The sequence below is a fragment of the Solea solea genome, chromosome 7 (genome assembly GCF_958295425.1).
Source record: "Solea solea chromosome 7, fSolSol10.1, whole genome shotgun sequence".
NCBI classification, from domain to species: Eukaryota; Metazoa; Chordata; class Actinopteri; order Pleuronectiformes; family Soleidae; genus Solea; species Solea solea.
Window position 1 is genome coordinate 21443575 of NC_081140.1, and position 23853 is coordinate 21467427.

At 40.8% G+C, this 23853-nt stretch overlaps 2 protein-coding genes across 3 annotated transcripts; one reads left to right on the forward strand and one right to left on the reverse strand.

The window, feature by feature from the left end:
* Positions 1-6335: 6335 nt before the first annotated feature.
* On the reverse strand, positions 6336-9526 carry irf2bp1 (interferon regulatory factor 2 binding protein 1). 2 transcript variants are annotated; one of them, XM_058634558.1, is made up of 3 exons: positions 8198-9526; positions 7619-7969; positions 6336-7334 (listed from the first exon to the last, which is right to left on the reverse strand). In XM_058634558.1, the coding sequence occupies exons 1-2, from the start codon at positions 9220-9222 to the stop codon at positions 7663-7665; spliced, it is 1332 nt and encodes a 443-aa protein (XP_058490541.1). In that variant the 5' UTR covers positions 9223-9526; the 3' UTR covers positions 6336-7334; positions 7619-7662. The 2 variants fall into 2 exon arrangements, with proteins under 2 accessions (XP_058490541.1, XP_058490540.1); XM_058634557.1 differs by having other exon boundaries at positions 6336-7969.
* Positions 9527-9623: 97 nt separating this feature from the next.
* Positions 9624-12592, forward strand: polr1g (RNA polymerase I subunit G). Its single transcript, XM_058634559.1, has 3 exons — positions 9624-9834; positions 10129-10273; positions 11230-12592. Exons 1-3 carry the CDS (start codon positions 9762-9764, stop codon positions 12023-12025), a joined length of 1014 nt encoding a protein of 337 aa, XP_058490542.1. The 5' UTR covers positions 9624-9761; the 3' UTR covers positions 12026-12592.
* The last annotated feature ends 11261 nt before the right edge of the window (positions 12593-23853 follow it).

A 23853-nucleotide genomic window follows, 5' to 3' on the forward strand; every position in this document is an offset into this window, starting at 1 on the left:
CTGTTGAGGATAAACTTGTGCAGGACCGGGTTTTCTTTCCTCTTTTTTCTTTCTTTTTTTTTGAAAGGTGAAAAAAGGAGAAATTAATTAAAAAAATATAAAATCCTTCGCAGAGCTGGACGTTTTCAGGGACAAATCCAAACACAGATTTGTCTCCACCTCGATCCAAAAAAATGTTTTTGGAGTCAAATAAAAAAAGGAAAATGCTAAATGGAGGCGAGTCGCTCTGCTCGTGGACACAAGTTAAGTCAATATTTTTTAATATGTCTGTCACTCGTCCATTGTTTTCTAAACCCTACACTCTGGTTGTGGCTCAGCAGATGAGATGAGTGCCGGGGCCTCAGGACGCAGGAGGAGGTGCTGAGCTCAAATACAGTAGAGGAACTTGGCCGTGCTGCTCTTATACGAGCCTATAGGTCCCGCCCCGCTCCTCACATTTGAATATACCGTATTGGGATTCAGGAAGGGCCCCGCAAAAAGGCCGATATGGCCCCCTGGCGTGCTGTATATTGGCCCTGCGGCTGCACCTGGAGAGGGGCTCCCCGCACCACCGACTGTCCCACGCTCCTGCAGCCACAGACGTTAATATAAGTTAAGTGTAAGTATATGTGGTCAAAGGTTCTTTATCAGGGAGGTTTCTCATCTGCAGATAGAAGATAGTGTGTTTATAAACACTACACATGTACGACACTTAAATACTTACATGTATACTTAAATACAGCTTTTTATTACAGTTTCATATTTTTTTCCTGTACTTTATCTTGATAAAAATCGAAAGTTTATTACATGTGGTTTAATTTGACTTTGTCTACTGTAATTTAAGGAGTTTAATTGCGTCATGGAATCAGTTTTATGATATGGTGTTTGTGTCTATACTTTATATTTTCATCTTTTTAGGACCTTTTCTGACATAAATGCTGACCTTATCAAGACCAGTAGTAGTGATTGGGACCAAAACCTGGTTCTAATGTGGCAGAAGCTCATTTTTGATGTTAAAGTTGGGGATAAAGTTTTGTTTCAGCTGTCTAAAGAATGGGAGTCCGTGTGTGTGTGTGTGTGTGTGTGTGAGAGAGAGAGAGATGAGGGGGCGTGAAAGTGTTTAATTCACTCGGCTATCACTTCTGAGGAGCCGTGAACCTTGTAACACCTTCTCTCGGGGCCTGTCATTGTAATAACCGCCAAATTTATTCCAGATTCGGACTCGTGATAGTCAAATATCACGGTCATGAATGAAAAACATGAGATTATCAGAGATAATAATCAGTAAACAACTGACACCTTCAGTTCCCACCAACCACAGCGACGACCTTCCCACAAACTAAACTTTGACCACATAAAGAAACGTTCAAATAAACAAAAAACAAAAAAATATCTATATACATCTTGACAGTTTGTCCTTTAGTGCGCAAATGCTGCCTTAAGGAATTATCTTTCAGGGCGTACAGTGTCTTTACTAACACTCACACTTGCATACATACCGTTTGGCTCCATTTGAATGCTCGTGAACGCGACCCGTGCGTAAATGCCGTGCGTAATTTTCCTTTTTAAACCTCTGTTTAACTCATGAGAGCCGTCACAGACAGCATTAAAACCATGTGTAATCCCGCTGTAACGCCGCATCTGCGCCGGACTGACTGCTGCATTCTGTGGAATACACATCAGGCCTCGGTGCAGACGGAGGCCCGTGAATGTCAATGCTTCATCCTAATGACTGTTCAATGGAGATGTAATTGATGCGCAGGCGGGAGGTCGATGGGATTAGACGGTGAGAAAAAAAGGAAATAAGAAATAGCAGGAAGGAGCGTCCGCGTGCAGATGCTGCAGAAATGATGTAGAGTGCATGCAAGAAAAGCTCATCCGTGGACGTTTTTATTCCTAAATCATATACACATTTAAAAACGTGTTTCCCCCCTCAGAAAAATGCATCTCATTCAGCAAATGTGATGACTTTTTTTTTTTGCTCTGACTCATCATTGAAACATCGTGATATCTGAGCTGCAGCTCGGCAGAGAGAAGGAAACATCTCCACATCTTCTCACAGACTCCACAGGCTCTCACCTGCAGAGTCTCCGCCATCATCGCCTGTTTGCCAAAGGCTGTCAAGTCGATTAAAACGCGGAATGAGCTCACACCTCAGTGTCTGTAATGATGCAATTAAACCCCCCCCCCCGGAAAAAGATGAGTCTTTTTTCTTCTTCTTGTGTTTGGAGATGAATAGGATGGTCAACTTTGACCTCCAGTCTCTGGATTCATGGCTTTAAACTCAGGAGAAAGAATGAATGAACATGGAGTTTAATCACAGCAGCTGAACAGATGTTTATTAACTTTCACTCCATGCTCTCGTGCAGATGAATAATAAACACGATTGTTAGACCAATAATCCTGTTGCGTGTGATGCTGTTAGTGCACACCATCACATCCACGTTGTTTTGATAAAGAAACCTGTTGCACCTGTCCCTCACACCCAGACTCTTTGAATCATTTTAAAACAAAAATATCCAAGTTTTTACGCACTTTTCTGAGAGATGATGGAAGTGTTGTTTTTATGTATGCGTCAAGCATCAACGTTTCGCCTCAGTGCGGACATTTGATTGGTGTAATGCTCCTTTAAAGACCCCCTCCCTCCTCCCAAACTTAGGTTCAGCCATATCCTCTCACTGCGGGCCGTTTTTCATGCCAATGGCGCTGCCATCGTCCATTAACACCTCTATAATTGGTTAAACAAAAGCTGGAACGAGCTGCTGCTGCTAATGGAGGAAGCGACAGATCGGCCTCTATACCAGGACACCCCCCAATCATCATCAGTTAATATCTGTTTGTTTTTTCAGAAAACTTACTTTGAACAGTCTGTATTTTACGCATTGCATGATTTGAAGATGATTCGTTTCATATTTGAATCTGTTTACATTTAAATGTTTCACTGGTGAGAAGAGGCCGACACTCAGCTCAAATCATTCACATGCAATTTTAAAAATGCTCTACAGACAATACAGTCATTCCCTCTGTCTCTTCCTGAACATGATACAAGGATCCACTGTGTCCTGCAGCTTCTGATGTCTTCAGCCTCAGCCTGCAAAGGTGTAAGAGCGCCATCGTGTGGTCGCAGCCATACCCCTCACTAGGCTCCTTCCAATTGATTCTTTACAGTCTGTATTGTATACACCATGTATACATTTACCAAAATAAGACTCATTTAATTATGTCAGTGAATACTTTTTGTCAAATCACTTTTTGTCAAACAATTCATATTTAGAGTAAAATAATGGTGTGGATGTGCACATCATTATATACACATCTATATATTACTATTTTCAAATGTTCATATTATTTTATCTTCTCGAACTGCAAAATAATGTTTCAGTAATATTTATGTCAAATATGATTGATTTTACTCCAACAATGTTAATTCATCGTCTTTCATCGTTCATTTCCTTCAGTAGCCTAACTTTTTTTTTGGAGGGGGGACAATTGTGTGAAATATACCTACACACCCACACTGGTTGTGCAGTCTTTGTGTGGACACTCAGACACAGTACATCCCCTCGCCCCTTACTATAACCTTAACCAACTAAATGCCTAACGCTCACCCTAAAACCAGGTCTTTATCCTCAAAAAGCCTAACAAAGTTGTGTGGACCAGCATGTCCTTACACACACACACACGCGTGACATCAACTCTGACATGGACAAGATTAGTGTTTTAAACATAAAGACTGTTGAGTAAGCAAAACAAGTTTAATTACAAACGTAAAACAAGTGAAAAGTCAAATCACGTCTGACTGATTCAAAGTGACAAACACATTTTGATTTCACCTAACATGACGTACGTGTGTGAAATATTCTAAATGACTTCCACAACTGTATTTGTAAATGAAGAGTCAACTAATTATATTAAGGATGAGTGAATTAGATCAATGTTAAACCATTATAATAAAACATGTTTTCTCCTCCTCACGTGCAGGAAGACGCTGGCATGACATAATGTCATGAATTTAAATATGAAAGACACAATTCAACATAAAAAAACAACACGTTATTCCCCATAAGTGATGGTATGATCTAAAGGTGGCATTAAAGCCATAAATACAACTATATGTAATATAATATAACCTTGATTGATACAATTGATACATTGTCCATTAATGCCATATAAAACTAATAAACGAGAGAAACTGGTCTAAGTTTTTAACCCATTTATTCCTGTTTCTATTTTGTACATGAAGATACAATAAAAACAAAATGGGTCTAAAAAAAATAACACCGAGAAACAGACACAGCGATAGAAAGAAAGAGAGAGACTATATCCAAACAATAACTGGCCTACCAACTTTTACAAAGGCTTCAGATAAATGCAACAACAGTCGTCTGATGGCGATTGAAGGGCTGATCATTGACTGGACAACAATAATAATTATTTAAAAAAAATTGCACTCCTACTTCCCCTGAGGTTCCCAGACAGACACACAGACGGTAAACATTTTCAAAAAGGCACTTAACAAGGGTTTGCATGATGTATCAGTGCATATTAAAACTCAAATTCCACTTCTTCAAATCGCCATGTGTCTCTACAACAGACCTGATCTGCAGGATAGCAGAGTAGAAGGCCTGTGCTGTACGAGGCTCTGCTGAATACTTTACTTAGACATTTACATGTAAAATCCCATCAGTACAGTCGACCACTCACAAGCCTGTAAACTGCAACGGCTTGATGAAGAAAACCGCTTAAGACCTGGCCAAGAAATATATATATTTCTATATTATTATTTTTTTTTCTTTTTCCATAAAACATTTACATCCAGAAACATTAGTTTGGGCATAAAATGACCTTTGGCTTGTGTGTGCACTTTTGTACTGACATGTACAACCTGCACATAAAGAGAGAAACCACAACCAACAAACAATTTTAATATGTGGCTGGATATTTAACCATTACAATGTGACAAACAGGATTAAAAGTATGGTAATTGTGTGTAAGAGTCATTTCAGTGCAATTAGGACAAGTGATTATTTTCTTTGTAAATCAAGTAGTTGTTTCGTCAATGAAATGTAATAAAAAAAAACATGTAAAATGTCAATTGTTGTTTCCCAAAATCTCAAAATTATGTTTTCAAATTGTTTGTTTTGACCAGAATACAAAGATATTCAGTTTATTAACATATTCACATTTAAACAGCTGAAATCAAGTCACTCAAATCAATTAATACAATATTAAAATATTGGCGATTCCTTTAGTCAATGACTGATGATCATTGAACTGTCGCAGCAATAATCATAATGCTGTTTAATTTAACAATTTTACTGAAATGACGTGTTTTTTTAGGGTGGGAGTTTTCTCGCTTTATAAAAACTAAAGGTTTAAGAAAATGATATGCTGTCATTTTAATGACATGTTCCAAACTGTTGCATATATACTTTGACTAAGGATTGCACATACATACCATTATGGGTGAATACAGTATATATAACATTGAACATTTTATTATCAAATATAGTCCTAGGTCTATCTATAGATGATCTTCATATACATTCGTGGTGAAGCGTAGACTGGATCTTCTATGAAAACAACATTTAAAAACAGAGTCGGACACAGAGTTTCTGTGGCTGTTTTTGTGCTTTCACCTGCCGGCACAGCATTTAGTGTACACAGCTTACAATGGTAACTGAAACATGGCTCTGTTCTGTGAGTTTGTGAACGTGTTATCACATCAGCAGTAACGATACGGTTCTTTTCCAATATACAGTTGTAGCACGGCTTGGCACAGCTAAATTTGTATTGTTTTCCGTTACTATAGCACCTCCTTAATGTGGGCGGGGTCGTCATAGCACTATGTGCCAAACACATAAACTAGTGACGAGCAAAGCAGTTGTTTTCGATGCAGTGAATCATTACAATCAGTGAATTAAAAAGATTCAAGAGTTCAGTATTTCCTGTCCTGCATGACCGGACTCTGACACAGTCACTGAATTAAAATACGACTGAACGGGTTGTGATTCGGCTCATGATCACCAGCTTTCAGCAGTGCTGTCGCTAAACACACCAGACTCCTCTGTTAAATATTGAGATTTTAGAAATTTCCTTTCTAAATGTTGGAGATTAACAACTCGCCAGAGCAGGGCAGGTACTAAAAAAGTACCAGGTACGATCCCTAATGGAAATGCAAAAAAAAAGCCAAGCTGAGCCATGCTACAATTGTATCGTGGAAAAGCGTCAATAGCTTCATTTAGCAAATAAAACCAGCCAGTTATGAAAAACATGCACTGCCATTCCGAACTTTAGGTCAAAGTAAACGAAAAATCTGTCTGATGTACAACTAAGTCGATATGTGAATGGAACAGGTAGTAGTCTGGAACAGTCACAGCGAGCAAATACCAGTTAATTCTTTGAATCCTGTCTCACTGACGCTCAATTCCGTACAAATATTTTCCAGAAATAGTGAATCACTCTCTAACTTCTGGCTACTATCTCTGCTTTAGCGGTTCATTGTGAAGCCTACAGTCATTTGCTGTGAGAGCACGGGCAGGCTGTGTGCAGGTCAATTCGTGTTTATTATGGTATTACCAGAGCTTCTTTATTTATTTTAGACTTTATTTACTTTCTGGACGTGAAATAAGATTAAAAGTGTCAGAACCATATTAAATAGCCTAGCTTAAATTAACTAGTGGCTATATGGAGAAATAAGGATATTATAATGGTTTGTGTTGTTGAAAATCTTTTCTTAAAGTGCATTTTGAAGATTTTTTTAAGTGAGACATTCTTGCTAAAAGCTGGTGAAGTCAATTTGTTGCTTCGGCTGCAAGTGCTAATGAACAACAATAGTAGCCACTCTTCAACTGTTGATTGGTCCTGAATATCTGATTCCAGCAGTACGTTGTGATGGCTATTTTCACTGACCTATTCAGTTACACATTCACCGTCTTGATAAAAAAAAAAATTGTGGTGACAATTCACTAAGATCTCTGTTTTCTGAAATGACAATTTGACACAGGTTTGTGTTCCAGAGTTGGCGAGGGTGAGCTCCGATATTTAAAGTGATCATACAAATTTAATTCACATTTGACAAAATTTACATTAAAAGTTGGCAAAGTCAACACGGATTTAGAAAAGAAGAAAAGAAAAAAATATATAATTACAGTTTGTGAAGGCAGTCTTTGCAGCATAAGTCAGGCGCCTGACAGGGTCTGATAATGTTGATAGAACTGGTTGGTATAAGTGGGCGGAGTTAAGACCTGTATAACAAAGGTTTTCCAAGCTATGGGTTGCAGTGTTGAGTGTTGTCACTCCTCAGGATTTCTCAGCAGTCCAGTGCAGACATTACCTTTGTGTATGTGATACAACTATGGTGACAAAAAGCAAACAAATAACAGATTACCATTCCACCATTATCAAAGCTGCTCTGTCTAGACTAGGTGCAGTTAAAACACTTATACTCTTTACAAATTAAATGTCATTTTGTTTCTCCGCTTGCTTAATTTCATCCACTTTTTTAACTTCATTTAATATTCCAATATCCTGAACATTTTGCCAGTTGAGCATCTACATTTAGAACTGTAGTTGTTGTCAAGGACAAAACTCTGTAAAATGCAGTACTTAAATGGAGTAAAGTCAGATGTCGGCATACCTGCCTGCTGCTGTGTTGGGAGCTTGTTTCCATTGAAACTACCATCACGTCTCTCTCTCTTTCTTGACAGCAACATCTCCACTCCCTGATCCGGCTCCACTGGCAACTCCACCCCCTGCCCCAGATGTAGTGGAGGCTGCAGGTCCAGGCCCTGACCCGGCTCCAGACGCACCAGCTGCTGCAGCTCCTGCTCCACCACTGCCCAGTATGGTGGAAACTTCTCCTTGCATGAAGGCCCAAGGGGGACTGTTGGGAGAGTTATCCAACGGGCAACGCTCTCCACTGGGGCAGTAGACCTCTCCGTCCCCCCGTCGGCTCTGGATGTACACTCTGGTGCAAGGGAAGCAGAACCTATATGTGTAGAGGTAGAACATACATGTTATTAACATACAACATACATATTATAGATAACGACAATGAAAGTTTTGTTACAATAATATCCAAGTATTTCAGTCACTCATTGAATATGTAAATGTTACCAATCTAATATACAGGCTTAGACTGCTTATAAGTATAAAAAACAAAGCACTTTCATCATGGCAACTTGACTCACTTCACAATACAACGAAACACACAAACCTATGTCCCGGCACGGATGGACACTGAACAAAGTGTGTGTCTTCCAGCCTCTCGTGACATAAACTGCAGGACAGCATGTTCCCCGTTGAATGGGCGCTGTTGGTGGTTGCTGATCCGAGCTCAGAGGCACCACTGTGGGGCAACGCTGCAGCTGTGGTGGCTGCTTCTGCCGAGGTGCTGGACCCCAGGGGCTCCCCTCCGGACCTTGCAGCAGGGGGTCGTGGCAGCCTGGCTGGAGATGAGGCAGGCTTTGGGCTCGTCTGGCTCACGCTCCCTGCCATGGAAGAGGATGAAGAGGGGAGGCCTGTATTTTTGCCAGCGTTGCCACTAGTCACACTGCTGTGGACCTGCGTCTGTATCTTGGGCTGGTTCTGGGAAGAGCTGAGCTCTCGTTCCAGTTCTGGAGTGATAAAGGGGGCAATACCCATTCCTATTCCCAGCTGCCTTCGGCTCATTTCGGCCAGCACCGGAGGGAAGATCATAGGACTACTCATGGGGGCTGTCCTGGCTGTCAGACCCGGTGGCATGCCCGCAAGTAGCCCGGGTGGGATTCCTGCGATACTCTGCGTTACCAGACTGGGAGGGATGGCAGCTCCTATCATGGGTCTCCGGCTGCCGCTGGGGCTCTGGCGGTTCACCTCTTGAGCCGGCTGTCCCTCACGATGCAACCCGTTAGGCGGCACACGAACAGCCGATCCGGCGCTTTCTCCTCTTCCTCCTCTGTCAAAGCGGTCGGTGTGAGGCCTGCCTCCGTCTGCCGCCGCCTCTCCTCTGCCGGTGGCACTGTGTTTACTAGGTGAGGGACCAGGTGACCTGACGTTCCCGTCCTGCATCCCGTGAGTTCGTTTTAGCTGTCGGGCGCTCGCTATTAAGAATTCAATCTGATTGGCTCCCTCGTAGTTCACACAGCCGCGGCACACTACCTCGCTGAAGTCCCACACCACAGTCCAGGGCATCTTTGGTAGGTCGCAAAGGTAGCACCACTGGCGCCTGGAGGAAGAGGAGGAGGAGGAAGGGGACGACATGGCCGGGCAGGCAGCTGTCCTAAGCAGCTTCAAGGAGCCAGCAAGCTTGCTAACACGCTAGCACAAGGTAGCTAAGTTAACCTACTTAGCTTGACAGGTGCACGCCCTCTCTTTGCTGACGGCTCGTTGCTTTAACGGAATCCGAAACGCTGCAGAATAACGTTACACATCATACATGTGGAAAATCCGCTCAAACCCCGCGGTTGTTTTCGCTCTTTATGTCATATGTTTGTTTTGTTTACCCACTTCGGCCTGCTCTTCACTGCTGTCAACGGTCTGTCCTACGGACGCTGTTACGTTACGTAACCTGACGCAAGGCATTGTGGGTGTTAGAGTTTCCTTACTTAGATGGACATCGCAAACAAACAAGTGGAGCCAGGCCGCGGAACTACAACCAAAACTTCCACGGAAATTACGTCATCAAAGGTCACAGTTCTTTCTGTGTCAACACATGTGCGTCCTCCATAGTCTTACGGCCAGAAAAGCGAATGCTTCATCTCAGTGAGCAGCGGTTTATTAAAAATAGAATAAAATAAAAAATGCCCAGCGATATTTCATCTTCATCAAGCGAAGATGAAACGGACATTGTTTCCGCGGAGCCACAAGAATCTGGTGAGTTCACACTCATTTTTAGAGTGTTTGTTGGTTTGCAGATAAGCTAATAGTTGAATATGCTAATTCAGTTTCAATACACTATAAAGTATAGTGAGACTGGCTGAACACAATTCGTTGTGGTTAACACCTTTTATTTGTACTCTTTATGAATATATTATGTGGAGTTGTTTGACAAAAATGTTTAATCAATGTAGTTTAGGCTGAAAATGTAAATGCTACTGTGTTTGTAATGTACTGTGTTTCGTATGTTATCTAGTGTCACTCTATAAGTTGTATCGTTTGTATCAACAGAGAAGAAGAGCACCAAGTACCAGTGTCCTGCTGACTTTGTGTCTTTCTGCCATAAACCCTGCAGCAGCACATTGACCAAGAGTCTGAAGAACAAGAAGAATGAGTTATGGCTCATTAAAGCTCCTGTCAGCTTTAATCCAGAATGGTGGGTGCAGCCTTTAACCTGTCTTTAGTGTCCTTGTCTTGTCAGTGTGTGTCCATGTCTCTGTCTCATTAATAAATATTATAATATTATAATTAATATATAATATATGATATTCTCTCCGTGACATACAGTATGACATTGCACTCCATTATGCCACTCCTTCATTATTGCACTATTTTTTCCCACTGTTGCACATTTTACGTTTTATGTTTATAATATTTGTTGCATTGCTGCTATGTTAAAACAATTTCCCCTTGGGGATGAATAAAGTATTTCTATTCTATTCTATTCTATTCTATTCTATATATAAATATTAATATTATATTATAATACATCAACACATTTTTTTGTTTGTGCATGTAGTAGGCATTTTATTTCACAGCAGCAGTAGACTTTTTCGGTTTAAACTTGGTTATTTAGGTTTTTGAAGTACTAAATAACCAGTGAGGCTTTTGAGGCACTAATGCATAGTCCATGTTTGATATATTTGATAGATGGACCTTCTTTTTGCAGGAACAACAGTCTATTGTATATAACACACTGATTATAACCAAGCACTGTTCTCACTGGCCTGAAAATGAAATAGCTTCTCTTTCAAAGAACAATTTATACAAACAACAAATGTAAAACATTGTAAGCAATAATAACAACATATAATATCATTAACACACAAGATAAGCAACAATGACATGCCCCAACATGAAAACAACACATTCTCAACGGTTGTAAAATATCAGAAATGATAACATTAAAACACAACAATATTAAGACAATTCACATTAACAAAGAATTCACTTTTTTCTGTGAAAAGCAAACAAGACATTACACACTTAATAAGAAGCACATGGCTGTGGGGCAGTTTGTCTCTTGGGGCCAGCAGGTGGCACTGGAAACTTAGAAAATGCTGTAGTTTGGTTTGGATGGTACTTAACCTTGTCTTTACTTCTTCTGTCCAGTTTCAGTAGCATCAAGGTGCCTCTGTCAGGTCTCCACACCCTGAAGACTCCATCTGCTGCAGAGGGAGCTAGGACTGGAAGTGGCCAGCAGATCTACAGCATCCTGGCATCCCCGACTGGTACCTCAGACCTCCACCTGCTCACCAGTGACAAGCAGTCGTCAAATAGCACTGTTTTTGCTCCTGCTTTCTCAGGCCTGCTGAATGTGTGTGAGACCTATGGAGACAGCAGTGCTTACTTGGCCCCGCAGGTCATACCCGCTGCTCCAGTGCCCTCCATACCACCGGGACTGAAACAACGATTCCAACCCTTTGGCAGTAAAACCCCAACACTGACATGCGTGGCAGTAGATGAGGTGGAGGGAGCAGCGTGTGGACCCTCATCTACTAACCTCCGTCCTTTGGTAGTTAAACGATTCATAGAAGAAACGGGGCACGAAGAAGAAGAGAGGAAGAAAAAGAAGAAGAGAAAGAAAGAAAAGTGGATAGAGACAGAACAAGTTGAGGTGCCAGAAGTGAAAGCAGAACCAAATGTTGAAATTCTGAATGAATCATTGACAGAGCTCCCCCTCCAGGAGAGTGAGGATTCAGAGGAGAGGAGGAGGAAGAAGAAGAAGAAAAAGAAGGACAGGGCGAGAGAAGAGGTGGAGGAGGGAGTGCAGCCCAGTGTGAGAGTAAAGGTGGAAGAGGTCATGGTGAAATGTGAACCAATAGACACTGCATATGGTGATGAAGTGGAAGGTTTGCTTAAGGTGAAGAAGAAGAAGAAGAAGAAAAGTAAAACTTGTGATGAATAATCCGTTGTCACCTCTTTGGCTAGTTTTCAAAAACTAGATTTTGACTTTTACCACAAATTAATTTTTTTATATATATAAATATTTGATGTACATCGCAATACAAGATTTTACTTTTGTAGAATATTGCATTTAAAAGTAAGAACGAACACATCCTGAATCAATTAAACGGTGGCACAAATTATAATGTGTATTGATCTCTGCGTCTTCAGGGCCAATGTTCCTGTCACACTGAGCTTAGAAATTGACCATGTTACGCACAAAGAATGTGTGCAGCTGCAGGCAACTTTAGAGAGTAATTGGAGTGTACATGGAGGAATTTCTGCGTTTTGTGCCAGTGCCTGTCAAGTCATGGGCCTGTGTTAGTGTGTATATATTCACATTACTGGGCAACTAATGTCAATGGTTTGGCTGCAGATTGAAAACAACAACAAAAAACAGAGCCGTTATGAAGAAAGAATAATTGTTGAGTGTCACGATAGGTCACATGTACTGTGTTGGTGAAATTAAGCATGTGCAGGAAAACACATGAGCTTCACAAGTGAATAAATGAAATCATAGGAAACGAAACATTGTGTTTGTGTCCTGCACTCGCCTCCTGCAAGAGATCAGCCACAGAACAGCATTTTCCTCTCCAGCCTTGTTAACACAGTGACTCCATCCAAAAGGAATGGAACTGGATCTTGTTTTGTTTCTCGTGCTGAGGCTTTCATATTGTGTAACAGCAAGGAAGTCCCAAATTTACATGCGTGTAATTCTCTAATAATCTGAAAATGTTTCTCTGAAGAAAGGTCATCAGGAAAAGCAAAAAGAATTTGATTAACTGCTCTTTATTGAAACATTGGAGTTTGTGAAAGAACTGACTCTGTCTTTTTACTGCAACATGTTTTGGGGAAAAAAACTATTTGTTTAGGTCAACTATGTGACATTTAGGGGTTTATTGGCAAATATTAAATGTACTACCAATAAGTATATTTGCACAAGTGTATCATTGCTTGGTAATAACAATTTCAGAGCCTCAGAATATACACACACATACACATATGTATATCTTTTAGGTATTCTAGACAAAGGCATTGCTTCACAAATGCCACCATCTTGCACAGCCATGTTCCTACAGCAGCCCCAACAGACAAAGCAGTCGGAGTGAGCGTTGCATTTTGAAGTGGAAACTCACTACACAAATAAAAAATGACAACATCATCACAATAATCCAGTCTACATGTCAGTAATCCTTAAACTTTGGATCGTTGGATAGGGTCAGATTTGTGTTTTGGCAAAGACGTGGCCTTTATACAAACAGTCATTTCTCACCTCTGATGTAATGAAAGTTTCTCCTCAAATGACCATTTCAAAACGCTGTGATGATATTTATCGTTTTCATGACTCAAAACCTAGCAGGAGTAATTTCCTGGCTATATGTTAACAGTCATTTATAGAGAAAAGTCCTATTTAAGCACAAAATATTATACTGGTCTTTAAAAATCTAAATTTTTACCACAAAAAGAGTGTGGAAAAGGAGCAGCTCTGACAGGTAGATGGCGCCATAGTCCAGCCTGTTATTTCTGTGTGCAGCTGCAGCCTCTGAACAACCTCTGAGCTCATTATTTTCATGCTACCATTTCATTTCACTCATCAAGTCATCATCTGTTTGCCTTAATGCACAAAGAGAAGATTTAAAATGTTTCAATCTTTCAGTGACAGCGAATCATTAGATCTCATTGGAACTAAAGTAAAAAATAAATGTGACTCCAGCACTCTGTATCCTCCTCTCTCCTCTCTCCTCCCTCCTCCTCCTCTCTCTGCTCTGCACCAGAGTATGGTCCTGTTTCTTAATGAGCTCTGGAACCTCTGGCACTATCACACTCTCACCATCTGTAATAACCCCTCTGCACATGCTCTTAGGCCTTATTGATCCATCTTCACTTCTGCATTGGCTTTATTTTTTACTCCCCTCTTTAGGGGTCAAGCAGACCAAGAATAATGCAAACCATGTTGGAGTCAAAAATGTCAATCTTAATCTTGCACTCACCGACTTGGACTCTGAAGTGTAGTTTTCTTCTTCTTTTTTTGCTCTAGCAGGCAGCCATAAAAGCCACAGATGTTGGATGGAGTGTTTCCCCCCGTGAGTCACATCTCATGCCAGATTTCTGTGTATTTTCACAGGTATGTTGAATGTGTATGAGCGTCTGCCTCAGGGCCACAGTCTGCAGACTGTATGCCTATACAACAGAGACTGTATTTGTGTGAGTGAGCACCGAGCAGCTGCCTGAGTGTGAAGTTAGTAGAAAAAAGAGAAAATGAATCTTATTTGCTTGTATTTTCATGTATCTGTAGGTTTTACATCATTTAACATTGAACTTTCTTTGCTTTTATAGTTTCACACTGTGAGAATTCTGTGTACGATCTTAAAAACAAAGCCTTCAGCTTAGTTGTGTAAGATTTATGCAAAAACGATGGAAGTGAGACTGGACATGCAAGTGCCAGCTACCACATCTGGCTCTAATAGGTGGACTAATAATAATAAATAGTAATGCATTTTATTTATGGGTGCATTTCAAGACACTCAAGGACACCGTCCAGAGACAAAATAATAAAAACAATAAAACGAAGCAGTTGAAATCTAAACATTATGTAAGACAAAACAACAGTTGGTATGAATTAAAATTGTCAAAGTGAATGAGCAGATCTTAGAAGGTGACTTGTGGAGTTGCTCAGAGAGTCACTGTTGTGAAGGCTTTGTATAGGAGAGAGTTCCAGAACTTCACGGCTGAATTCTCATGGCTCCATGGAGCATAAACGGAGCTGGAGGGGTAGTGAGAAGCTCTGAGAGGTTGGGACGGTGCGTAACATATGGAGGAGGTCAATGAGGAATCTGGGGGGGGGGTCAGGTTATGGAGAGCTGACCTCTGATGGTCAGGAGGAGGATCTTCTAGTCTGTGTGGTGTTAGACAGTGAGCCGTGCAGTGCAGTGACGTGTTGTACGGCTGTGGTGATGATTCTGGCGGCTGCCACTCTTCACCAGCTGTAGTTTACGAGTCAATGCATGAGGGGACCGGAGTGTGGAGCAGGACTGCAAGTGCTGTGTGAAGTGAGAGACAGATAGAAGGAGGCGGTTGATGTTGCTGAAGTAGAAATATACAGACTGAGTAACACTGTTGGTTTGTGCTTCAAATGATGGCGTACTCTGTAGGATGAGAGCCAGACTTATCTGTCAATCAATCAATCATTACATGCAGAACTTTGATTTGAGCGACCGTTAAAACAAAACATGTAAAAAGAAGAAGCATGTAAAGCACATTCAGTTTGTATATTTAATAATAAATACTGTGCTCTCCAGCAGTAATGAATGAAGCATGGAGTGTGTGTGTGTGAAATGTGTGAATGATAGTTTCAAAACTTGTCTTTTGACTCATTTCAGAAACTACCGTGCATTTGCTCCAGATGTTTCTGTGTGATTATCCCTGATAATCCCCAATAATTCTTAAGTTGCAGCTTTTTCACTGGACACTTCCTCACATTAATGTGTCCCACACACAGGGAGAATCACTCACCCAGTGATCACTGCCTGGTTCTACAGCTGTCTAATTGTAGTCAAGACCCAGAATGATCATTTTAGTAAAACCTCATCTTCTAATAAGCCAAATAACTTTATTTTAAGGAGTCATATGGTGAACTGTTGCATGTTCTAGAGCTGTTATCCAAAGAGTTAGGGGTTAGTGTCCTTAGTATATATAAGTAACATCAACAACAGGTTAGCTGCATTTATGTGCGGTGAACCTTAAGTGTCTCTTTAGGTTTGTGGTTTTGTAGCTGCAGGGCTTCTCTGCTGAAACACCGTAACACTCACTTCTCCTCTCTGCAGCTTTATTTTTGCATCGCTCCAAATGTTAACCAGTTATATTCACTTGTTCCATTCCAAAACTCCACATTTTACACCATCTACAATGATCTAACATGGTGATGTTGATAACAATAGTCTAAAACTATTTGTCATTGTCATTCTTCATTCAGTCGCAGTTGTTTTACAGTGTCTTGCTGGCTGTTTAACACATTTTTTTCATTATGCAAAAGTGATATTTTTTATTTCATCAGTGAATTGGACGCATGAATCACATTCGTTACAATCTGTGACTTCAATTTAAGAGAGAAGTGAAGGGAAAAGAAGACGAATTGCAGTGGAAGCTCTGTATGTGAGGCTCCAGGTGAGATTAAGCTCCAGACCCTGGTATCTTAGCAACCATCCCAACTGAGCATGTTTGTCCCCTTGAATGCAGCACTGCTTAGCACAACATCTCAGAGGTCAGGAGGTCAGAACTTGGCTCTGACAACGAGGCAGGTTCATGTTTGAGGCGAACAGAGGGACTTTTTAGCGAAGGAGCTTCACACGTGTGCACAACATGGACGAGGTTTCCAGTGTGATGTGCATTCTACTTTAATGAATAATAATTAAAAAAGGTGATTTACTTGTTTCTGTGAAGGTAAAACCACACTATAAAATCTAAATAAGATCAAGATCAGTGTTATACCAAAACATCACCTCAGACTGCTATCTTCAGCCGAGAGGTCACAGGGGTCAAATGTGAGTAAAGACAGCGCGGTGTGTTCAGTTCCTGTGAGAGAGACAGTAATCTTACACCTGCCGGTGTCTCCACTGTAATGCATTATACCATCCAAGGGAAATGGAATGATGCAATATGCTGCTCTGCTTTGTGTGTGTGTGTTTGTATTTGTTACCTCTTCAGGGACTTTTCTGACATAAACCCTGTCCTAATGAGGCAGAATCTCATTTTAGACGTGCTGGTTAATTTTAGAGGCGGGATTTAAATAGGTCAAGGTTAGAGTTATAGGCATAAACTGGTTAATGTTAATGTTTACGTTGTCCGGGTGAATTGAAATGAATGCAGCGTCCCGAGAAGAATAGCTGCGCCAACCCGTGTGTGTGTGTATGTTGCTGTGAGTCTGCTGAGGCGGCGGAGGAGGAGGATGAATAATAAATGCGGTCTGAAGTTTGGATCCAACGTGTTCAGACTATTGAGCAGAGCAAAGGCCTTTCTACAGCTGAGCCACTGCCAATGATAAGATTTGGGGGCGGGTGGAGAGGATGGGGGGTCAGTGTGTGTGTGTGTGTGTGTGTGTTTGGGGGTGTGGGGAGAAAATGAATTGGAGAACCAATTCTCGCCTGCCCACCCCTCCCTCTGCAATTGCTCTCTCTCTCTCTCTCGCCTTCCTTTTCAACCAGCGCGCCTCGCTCCAGCCAGCCTGCGGCAATGTGAGCGTTGCCATGGCAACGTGGACCTGCCAAGGACTACAGCAATGTAGAAAGAGAGAAAAAGGAGGGGTGCAGCTCATCAGTGTCCTACAGTCCCCCTCACTTCCCCCACCCAAATGTACACACACACACACACACACACACACACACTTTATCCATGCTTGTGAAAGAACAAACATTGCTCCAAAATATAAAATTGTGCTGCAGAGTTAAACTGCCATATCCTCCTCACTTTCCACTCACAGTTTAAATGCATTGTTTTCACTTCAGTTCAGCGCCGACTGTGATTTTTACTCGTGAAAACAAATTAACAAACACACGGATAAATAACCCTCCGATGTCTCACAGTCCCCCGCTGGCTGCGTCTACTCAGCCAGAGGCCATTAAGAGAAACGAGAGAAAGAAGTGTGAATATTTGTCTCCGTCTCTGGTTTTAGACACCTTTTTGTTTTCATTTTTTAAAAAGCCAAATCAATTCAATCTCCATCCATCCGACGTCTGTCTGTTATATGAAGCCAGTCTCTCTCTCTCTCTCCTTTCAAATAAATAAATATTCTAAGAGACCTCACTGATACCACAAGAGTACCCACTGTGTGTGTGTGTGTGTGTGTGTGTGTGTGAGTGAGTGAGTGAGTGAGAGAGTCTCATTTCCAGCTCCACCACTGTAATGAGCCTCTTTGTTGAAAGTGTAAGTGCGGCATGGATCAATAACTGGATGTATGAAGCTCTGCTGCTCAGACTGACATGGAAATTGTCATTCTTTTCTTTTCTGTTTTGTCCCAGACAATGGAGGGAGTAGTGTGTGTGTGTGTGTGTGTGTGTGTTTTACACTGCAGTGCAGTGTTGAAAGGCTGCGGCAGCTGTCGACAGACAACGTCGACGGCTACCGCACCAGAAACTTGATTGCATACTAATTTTTTAGTATGACGCATCTCTCCCTTCCCTCAATCAGCCTCCCTCCCAGTTTTCCAAAATCATATCTACCCTCATTCTTTCTTTCTTTCATTTTTCTTTCTTTCTCTCTCTCTCTCTTTCTTTCTTTCTTTCTTTCTTTACTTTTTTCTTTCGTTCCTTCTTTCTCTCCCTCCCACCTCGCTGGTCACATTATATGGCACTGATATGGTTGGTGAGCTGCAGCTTGTATGAACCACCCACCACCTCTGCAGGAACTCAGCCAAACAGGACAGATGTTTCACAGCAGCAATTCAAATCATTTATTTACGGTAACCATCCTTTACGTAAAGCAAAATGTGTCTTTTGATTATTTACTATGTGTTATCTCAATTATCACTCATTTAAAAATGTCAGAAAATAGTGAACAATTGCGTCGTCATCAGGTTTCTTGTCATGTGGTGGTTTAAGATAGGATGATATTAAAAATAATGGTTCAAGAAACCAGTATTGACTATTTGAAAAAGACGAGAGGAGGCGTCCAGAGTCAGAGTCACAGTGTCCAAACCCCAGTTTCATAACTTTAAGCTGCTTCACCCTTGATGTCAGACACAGCTGAATGTCATATTCAGCTTCAATAAGATAAGACAGGGGGTGGAAAAAACAGCTAATCCTAACATTTGAGATGTTGAAAAAAGGTGAATGTTTGGCCACTTGACTTGAGAAGTGATCCGTCAGTGTTTAATATTGGTGCTGACTAATGCATGGATTAATAAGCTCACTCACAGCACCGTGCATGAAATGAGGGAATCTGTGCTTGTGCAGCTGATATAAAATCCCCCCAAACCTGTGGGAGGAGAAAAGTGAGGGACAGATTTTCAAGCCTTAAGGGAAGAAAAATGCTCAATCCTCTATATGGAAATTTGGATCCAGTGCTTGAGCTCTGTGAGTGATGAATATTTGCTTTTCTGAGGCAGAGATTAACTACCAACAAATGTTGGATTTCCAGCTCCTTGTCTTGTTCTCTTCTCTCTTTGCTGCAGTGAAAGAAAATCTTTATTAGATCAAGGCGGAGAGAGGGGAAAACATGTTATTTCCCGTGACACGGACACGTCTACCTGTCACTGACAGGTAGCCTGAAGTCATCGTCTGTCTTTCTGTCCGATGGCACATGGGAATAATCCAGCTCTCTTTGCCACCGACAGACGGAGAGTCAAATGTTAGAGCGGCAAAGGCTGAGTGAGACAGTGTGATAGGCTGCACTGAGAATCTGTTGCTAGGCTCACTGTGAACAGACCAGTCAAGTCTGACATATGTTTTCAAAGCAGCCCTCTTAGCAGCTTGCAGCAGTTGCCATGGAAACCCCAATGCCATTTCCCCCCATTGTTTGGAGCGCTCAATATTCCAAAAGCTTTTCAGAGTCTTGGTTTATTGAAGCCTGGAAGGACGACACTGCATAAGAGCAGTGTGTGTGACAAAGATTTGTTTTTTTGTGGGTTATTGAAAAAAAAAAAAAAAATAATTAAGTCATAATACTTTAAATCCTTAAATCCTCTTCAAAAATGAACACCTGATGCCATAAAAGCCCCGTTTCCCCTCGTGATTTGACACAATTAGATTAAAAACATGTCACCTCTCACCAGGTCTTTTTCTGTCACTACATTTTAATTTCAGTGTGGGTAACATATGGAGTCTTTTGGTTATAATGCTATAATTATTCATATGAAAATCATAGTAAATTATATTCCATTGTAACAATAAAAATGGTTGTGATGAGCTGAAATAAAGCAACATTGTGGATTGAGTTTTACATTGAACTATTAACCCTTAGAGTAAAAACTTAATTCTAACTGCTGTTGATGACACACTGTGTCACTTCCAAATACTTTCTAATTTCCCAGAAAAGAAAAATCGAATTTCTAATTAACATCATAACTACATATTTACAGACTAGTCACTCAACTCCAGCATCAAGTGTTTAACAGCAGGCTGTTATTTTAGCAGAATTTTTTTTTAAAAAGGTATTCATCTCTAATTGTTTTTGTGCTGTAGCTTCCTTATTTATTTATATATTTTATTATTTTTCTTTTTGGTCGTATGGAAACATTAATTTATAATCATTCAACTGCTTCTATCACTGTCCTTGTTATAGTCCATCTATCCATTATCATTGTTGCATGCACCAGTTTGGCCACTCTGTGTTTATGACCTCATTCTTCTGTGAACTACTTCAAGGTCGTGGCCATGAGGACTGAAAAATGGCTTGACCATTAAATCGAGAGGTTGACCTCCCGGCTGTGGTGCCTGTACGTCCCTGTACAACAGTCACAGGGATTTAAGGCACAATCCCAGTTCACACCTTACCTCTTACGTCACTTAACTTACCCCTTTGTTTTGCATGTTCACATGTAGGCACACATCAAATGGAGGGTTATGGGATTTTCCAAGAAAACTAATGTTTCCATCATGAACGTAAAGCTGAGCATGAATAACACACCCTGTTTACAGTGTATTGTACAAACCAAAAACTGTATTTGTGATATAATGTGTCCAATTTGGTGCACACAGCATCTTCAATGTCAGCATCTTCCTTAACGTGACCTGCACACACATATGATCTAATTCTGTACATATGAGACTGTTCTCCAACAAAACATAATTATGGGTCATACGCAGGAATTACAACCCATAGATGCATTTTTAAAATAGGCGCCCCTAGTGGTAGTATAAAGAACAGCAATCTGATACCTTGGATGTGTCGTCCTCAAGTAGCTTCGTACTTGGGTGTGATCAACACGGGTTTGACTCCCACGTTAGACTTTTACACACGATACCACACGGCATTATGTCATTGTTTGTAACTTACTGCCCAGCTGTCACTAACCTCACTAACACTTGTGCCTCGTTGGGTTAGGTTTCAGTTGGAGGACAGGTTGGTACACATCTGTGACATCATGCATGATTTGCACATATCTTTTTGCATGTTTATAGAATATAAACCAAATTTGCACATTCTGAATGCTTTAGCACTGTGACAGTGTTGCACACTTAATTGCACACTTGTTTGTACACAGTACTCACTTTATTTTATTTATTTTCAATGCTTAGAGTCAAGGTTAATTCCTTTATTTTATTTTGTTGCGTGAAGGGAACTCGCAAAGTAAGAATTTTATTGCCCACTGTAACCACTGTGTTTTTTTTGCTGAAGGTTTGGCCCTTTTTGGTGGGGGAGATTTTTACCACCATCCTCTGTAACTCAGTTCCAATAAGTAAGGAACGAGACACACTTTCAGATTTGATGCAAATTGTCATGTATTCAGGTTCCAGGGCAAAGATGTAATCCTGTAAACACTGTATAATAGCACACAAACAGTGGTTGCGTGCACATATTGACCATATGTGATGGATTTTGAAGCTGTGACATTAAAAGAATATTAGCGTTGACCTACTTTGGGATTTTTGCAGAATCAACAAATGACTGGTGAGAAGTGCATGAAATACATTTGGTTAAAAATAAAAAAAATAAAAACATTCGTAATCCCTCCTTGGACAGTAAACGCAATATTTATGTCCATTATGAGGAATTTCCTCTCTGGTTGCTGATACTGTCTTCCCCTCGTGTCTTGTGTATGCGAGCCCTCCGTTTGACTCGGGGTCAGAGTTCATGTTGCTGGTTGTGAGGAGGATTGGCTGACGGAGGAGGGCTGTCACTCGGCCCGTGGTCATACTGGGCGACCATCTGCCTGTGGGTTCAGGCAGACAAACCCTTCTGCTCCGAGTCCTTGAGAACTGGAGTTTGGCAAAGTGGAAGTGATTACTGGAAACTGTTATGGCAGAGTAAAAACACTTGCCCCTCCTCAAGGCTGGATCAGGCCATTAGCTTTGGCTGAGAGCGCCCTTAAATCACAGCTCTTTTTTAGACCTTGTGGAGTCCAAAAAACATATTAAAGCTTATATACTTTTGGCACGAATAAAGTAAAAAAAATAAATAGGTTGGACGTTTCCAGAACCCTTAAACAATCATGTTGCACTAAAACATAATTCCTGGCTCTCCTGCTTCGCAAAAACTAAGGGAGAGAAACAGTTTCTACTTTAAATGTTCCGCCTGCTGATTCATGCAAATTGGCATCCTCCATTGTGTTATGATTAAATATTCACAAGGAAATGCACTAATCCTTTATCCGTCCATTACAGTTCTGTTAGCACTTGTTGAATTTGATTCAATTTGCACTACTTTTCACTGAATGACTGTGTTTTTAATCTGAAAGGAGCAGAACACCAACACACACACTCGTCTCATTAGAGATTAGAGTCTGAACATCATATAAAACTATTGTGTTCTTTTATTCGTCTTGAAATCTGTCTGTTTTAATTTAACAATATGGGAATGTCTTTAAAAAAAAAAAGGTCTCCAACAAAAGTCTTTGAAGACAGATTTCCTGAAGATGAGGAGCAGAATTCAAGCTCTCTCTCTCTCTCTCTCTCTCTCTCTCTCTTCCAACTTGCAGTCATAGTCAATAAATTGTGTCGTGACAGCCAGGTAACTGTTGTTTTATTGATGCTTCCATCGCTCAGCTTCTTAAAATGAAACCTCCCCTCTCTCCATCTTCAGCTACTATCTCTGTCTCTCCCACAGTATCTGACTGACTGCAGGAAAGTGACTGTTTCGCGAGGATATTTTCTGGCTTTCCTGTCAGAGGTCAGCGCACAGCAGAAGTAAACAAACTTATTTTAGCGCGTTAATCTCGGCTGTATTAATCGCAACGATTAATGCACTAACTTTGACAGCTTGATTTATATTATTCCGTAATGTTATTGTTCAATAACGTCAACAATACATTGAAGTATTGTATAAGTAAACATTCTTATTCTTCAAAAAACCTCTTCTTCTTATAGGACAGTTCTTATTCTTAGAATTCTAAAACAAGTTCTTATTCTTACAAAACTGTAAACTTCACAGCCGGATTTAATTATATAATAAAATATGACAGAAAAAAAAATCTCTCCAAATGAGAAAGTAATAGTAAGGTAATAAAATGTGTAATCTACAGTCTTTACATTTAAATGAACAGTATATAAATGCACAGTAAAATACAAACACAGACTGTGTGTTATGTAACTCACAGAAATGGGTCATCATAACAGTGTTTCCTTCATTTATTTACTCGTCCGACAACACAGAAGCATTTTATAGATTGTTTTTTTGTCTAAATGTAATTTGATGGTTTTCATTTTATTTTTCAATCTGAATCATTCGTTCCTCCGTCTGTGATAAAGGAAATCTATCCCTGTCATATTTGTCAATAGTCCGTCACTTCATAAGCCGGGTTATGTAAAAGGCGGATTAGCAGATGTGGGAGTGCGTTGCATAAATTGTGTCTTTTGTATTTCAACTCTCCATCCAGAAAACATGCGGCGCTCCTCCAGGCCTCTGTTTTCACAGAGCAAAGTACATTCGCTTGACCTCTGACCTCTGACCTCCACAACAAGTGGCTCCATCTGAATATCTCTTTGACAGGATCTGATTTTCCTCGAGCTCTGCGCTGCCAGCTGTCCGTGTTCCTCCCTGCCTGGACGTTCTAAACAGGCAGACGGCCAAACGGACACAAACGGTCAGTGCAGTGTAGGTTTGTGAGATTAAAGAAATGAGCTGTAGTCAATCAGGAGG

What these genes read in the sequence shown, in the direction of transcription:
- irf2bp1 (XM_058634558.1), bottom strand. Translation starts at nt 9,222, where the DNA reads ATGTCGTCCCCTTCCTCCTCCTCCTCTTCCTCCAGGCGCCAGTGGTGC. An exon ending in CCATCCGTGCCGGGACATAG is followed by an intron (nt 7,970 to 8,197) that starts GTTTGTGTGTTT and finishes CTACACATATAG; the next exon opens with GTTCTGCTTCCCTTGCACCA.
- polr1g (XM_058634559.1), top strand. Translation starts at nt 9,762, where the DNA reads ATGCCCAGCGATATTTCATCTTCATCAAGCGAAGATGAAACGGACATT. An exon ending in CGCGGAGCCACAAGAATCTG is followed by an intron (nt 9,835 to 10,128) that starts GTGAGTTCACAC and finishes TTGTATCAACAG; the next exon opens with AGAAGAAGAGCACCAAGTAC. An exon ending in GTCAGCTTTAATCCAGAATG is followed by an intron (nt 10,274 to 11,229) that starts GTGGGTGCAGCC and finishes TCTTCTGTCCAG; the next exon opens with TTTCAGTAGCATCAAGGTGC.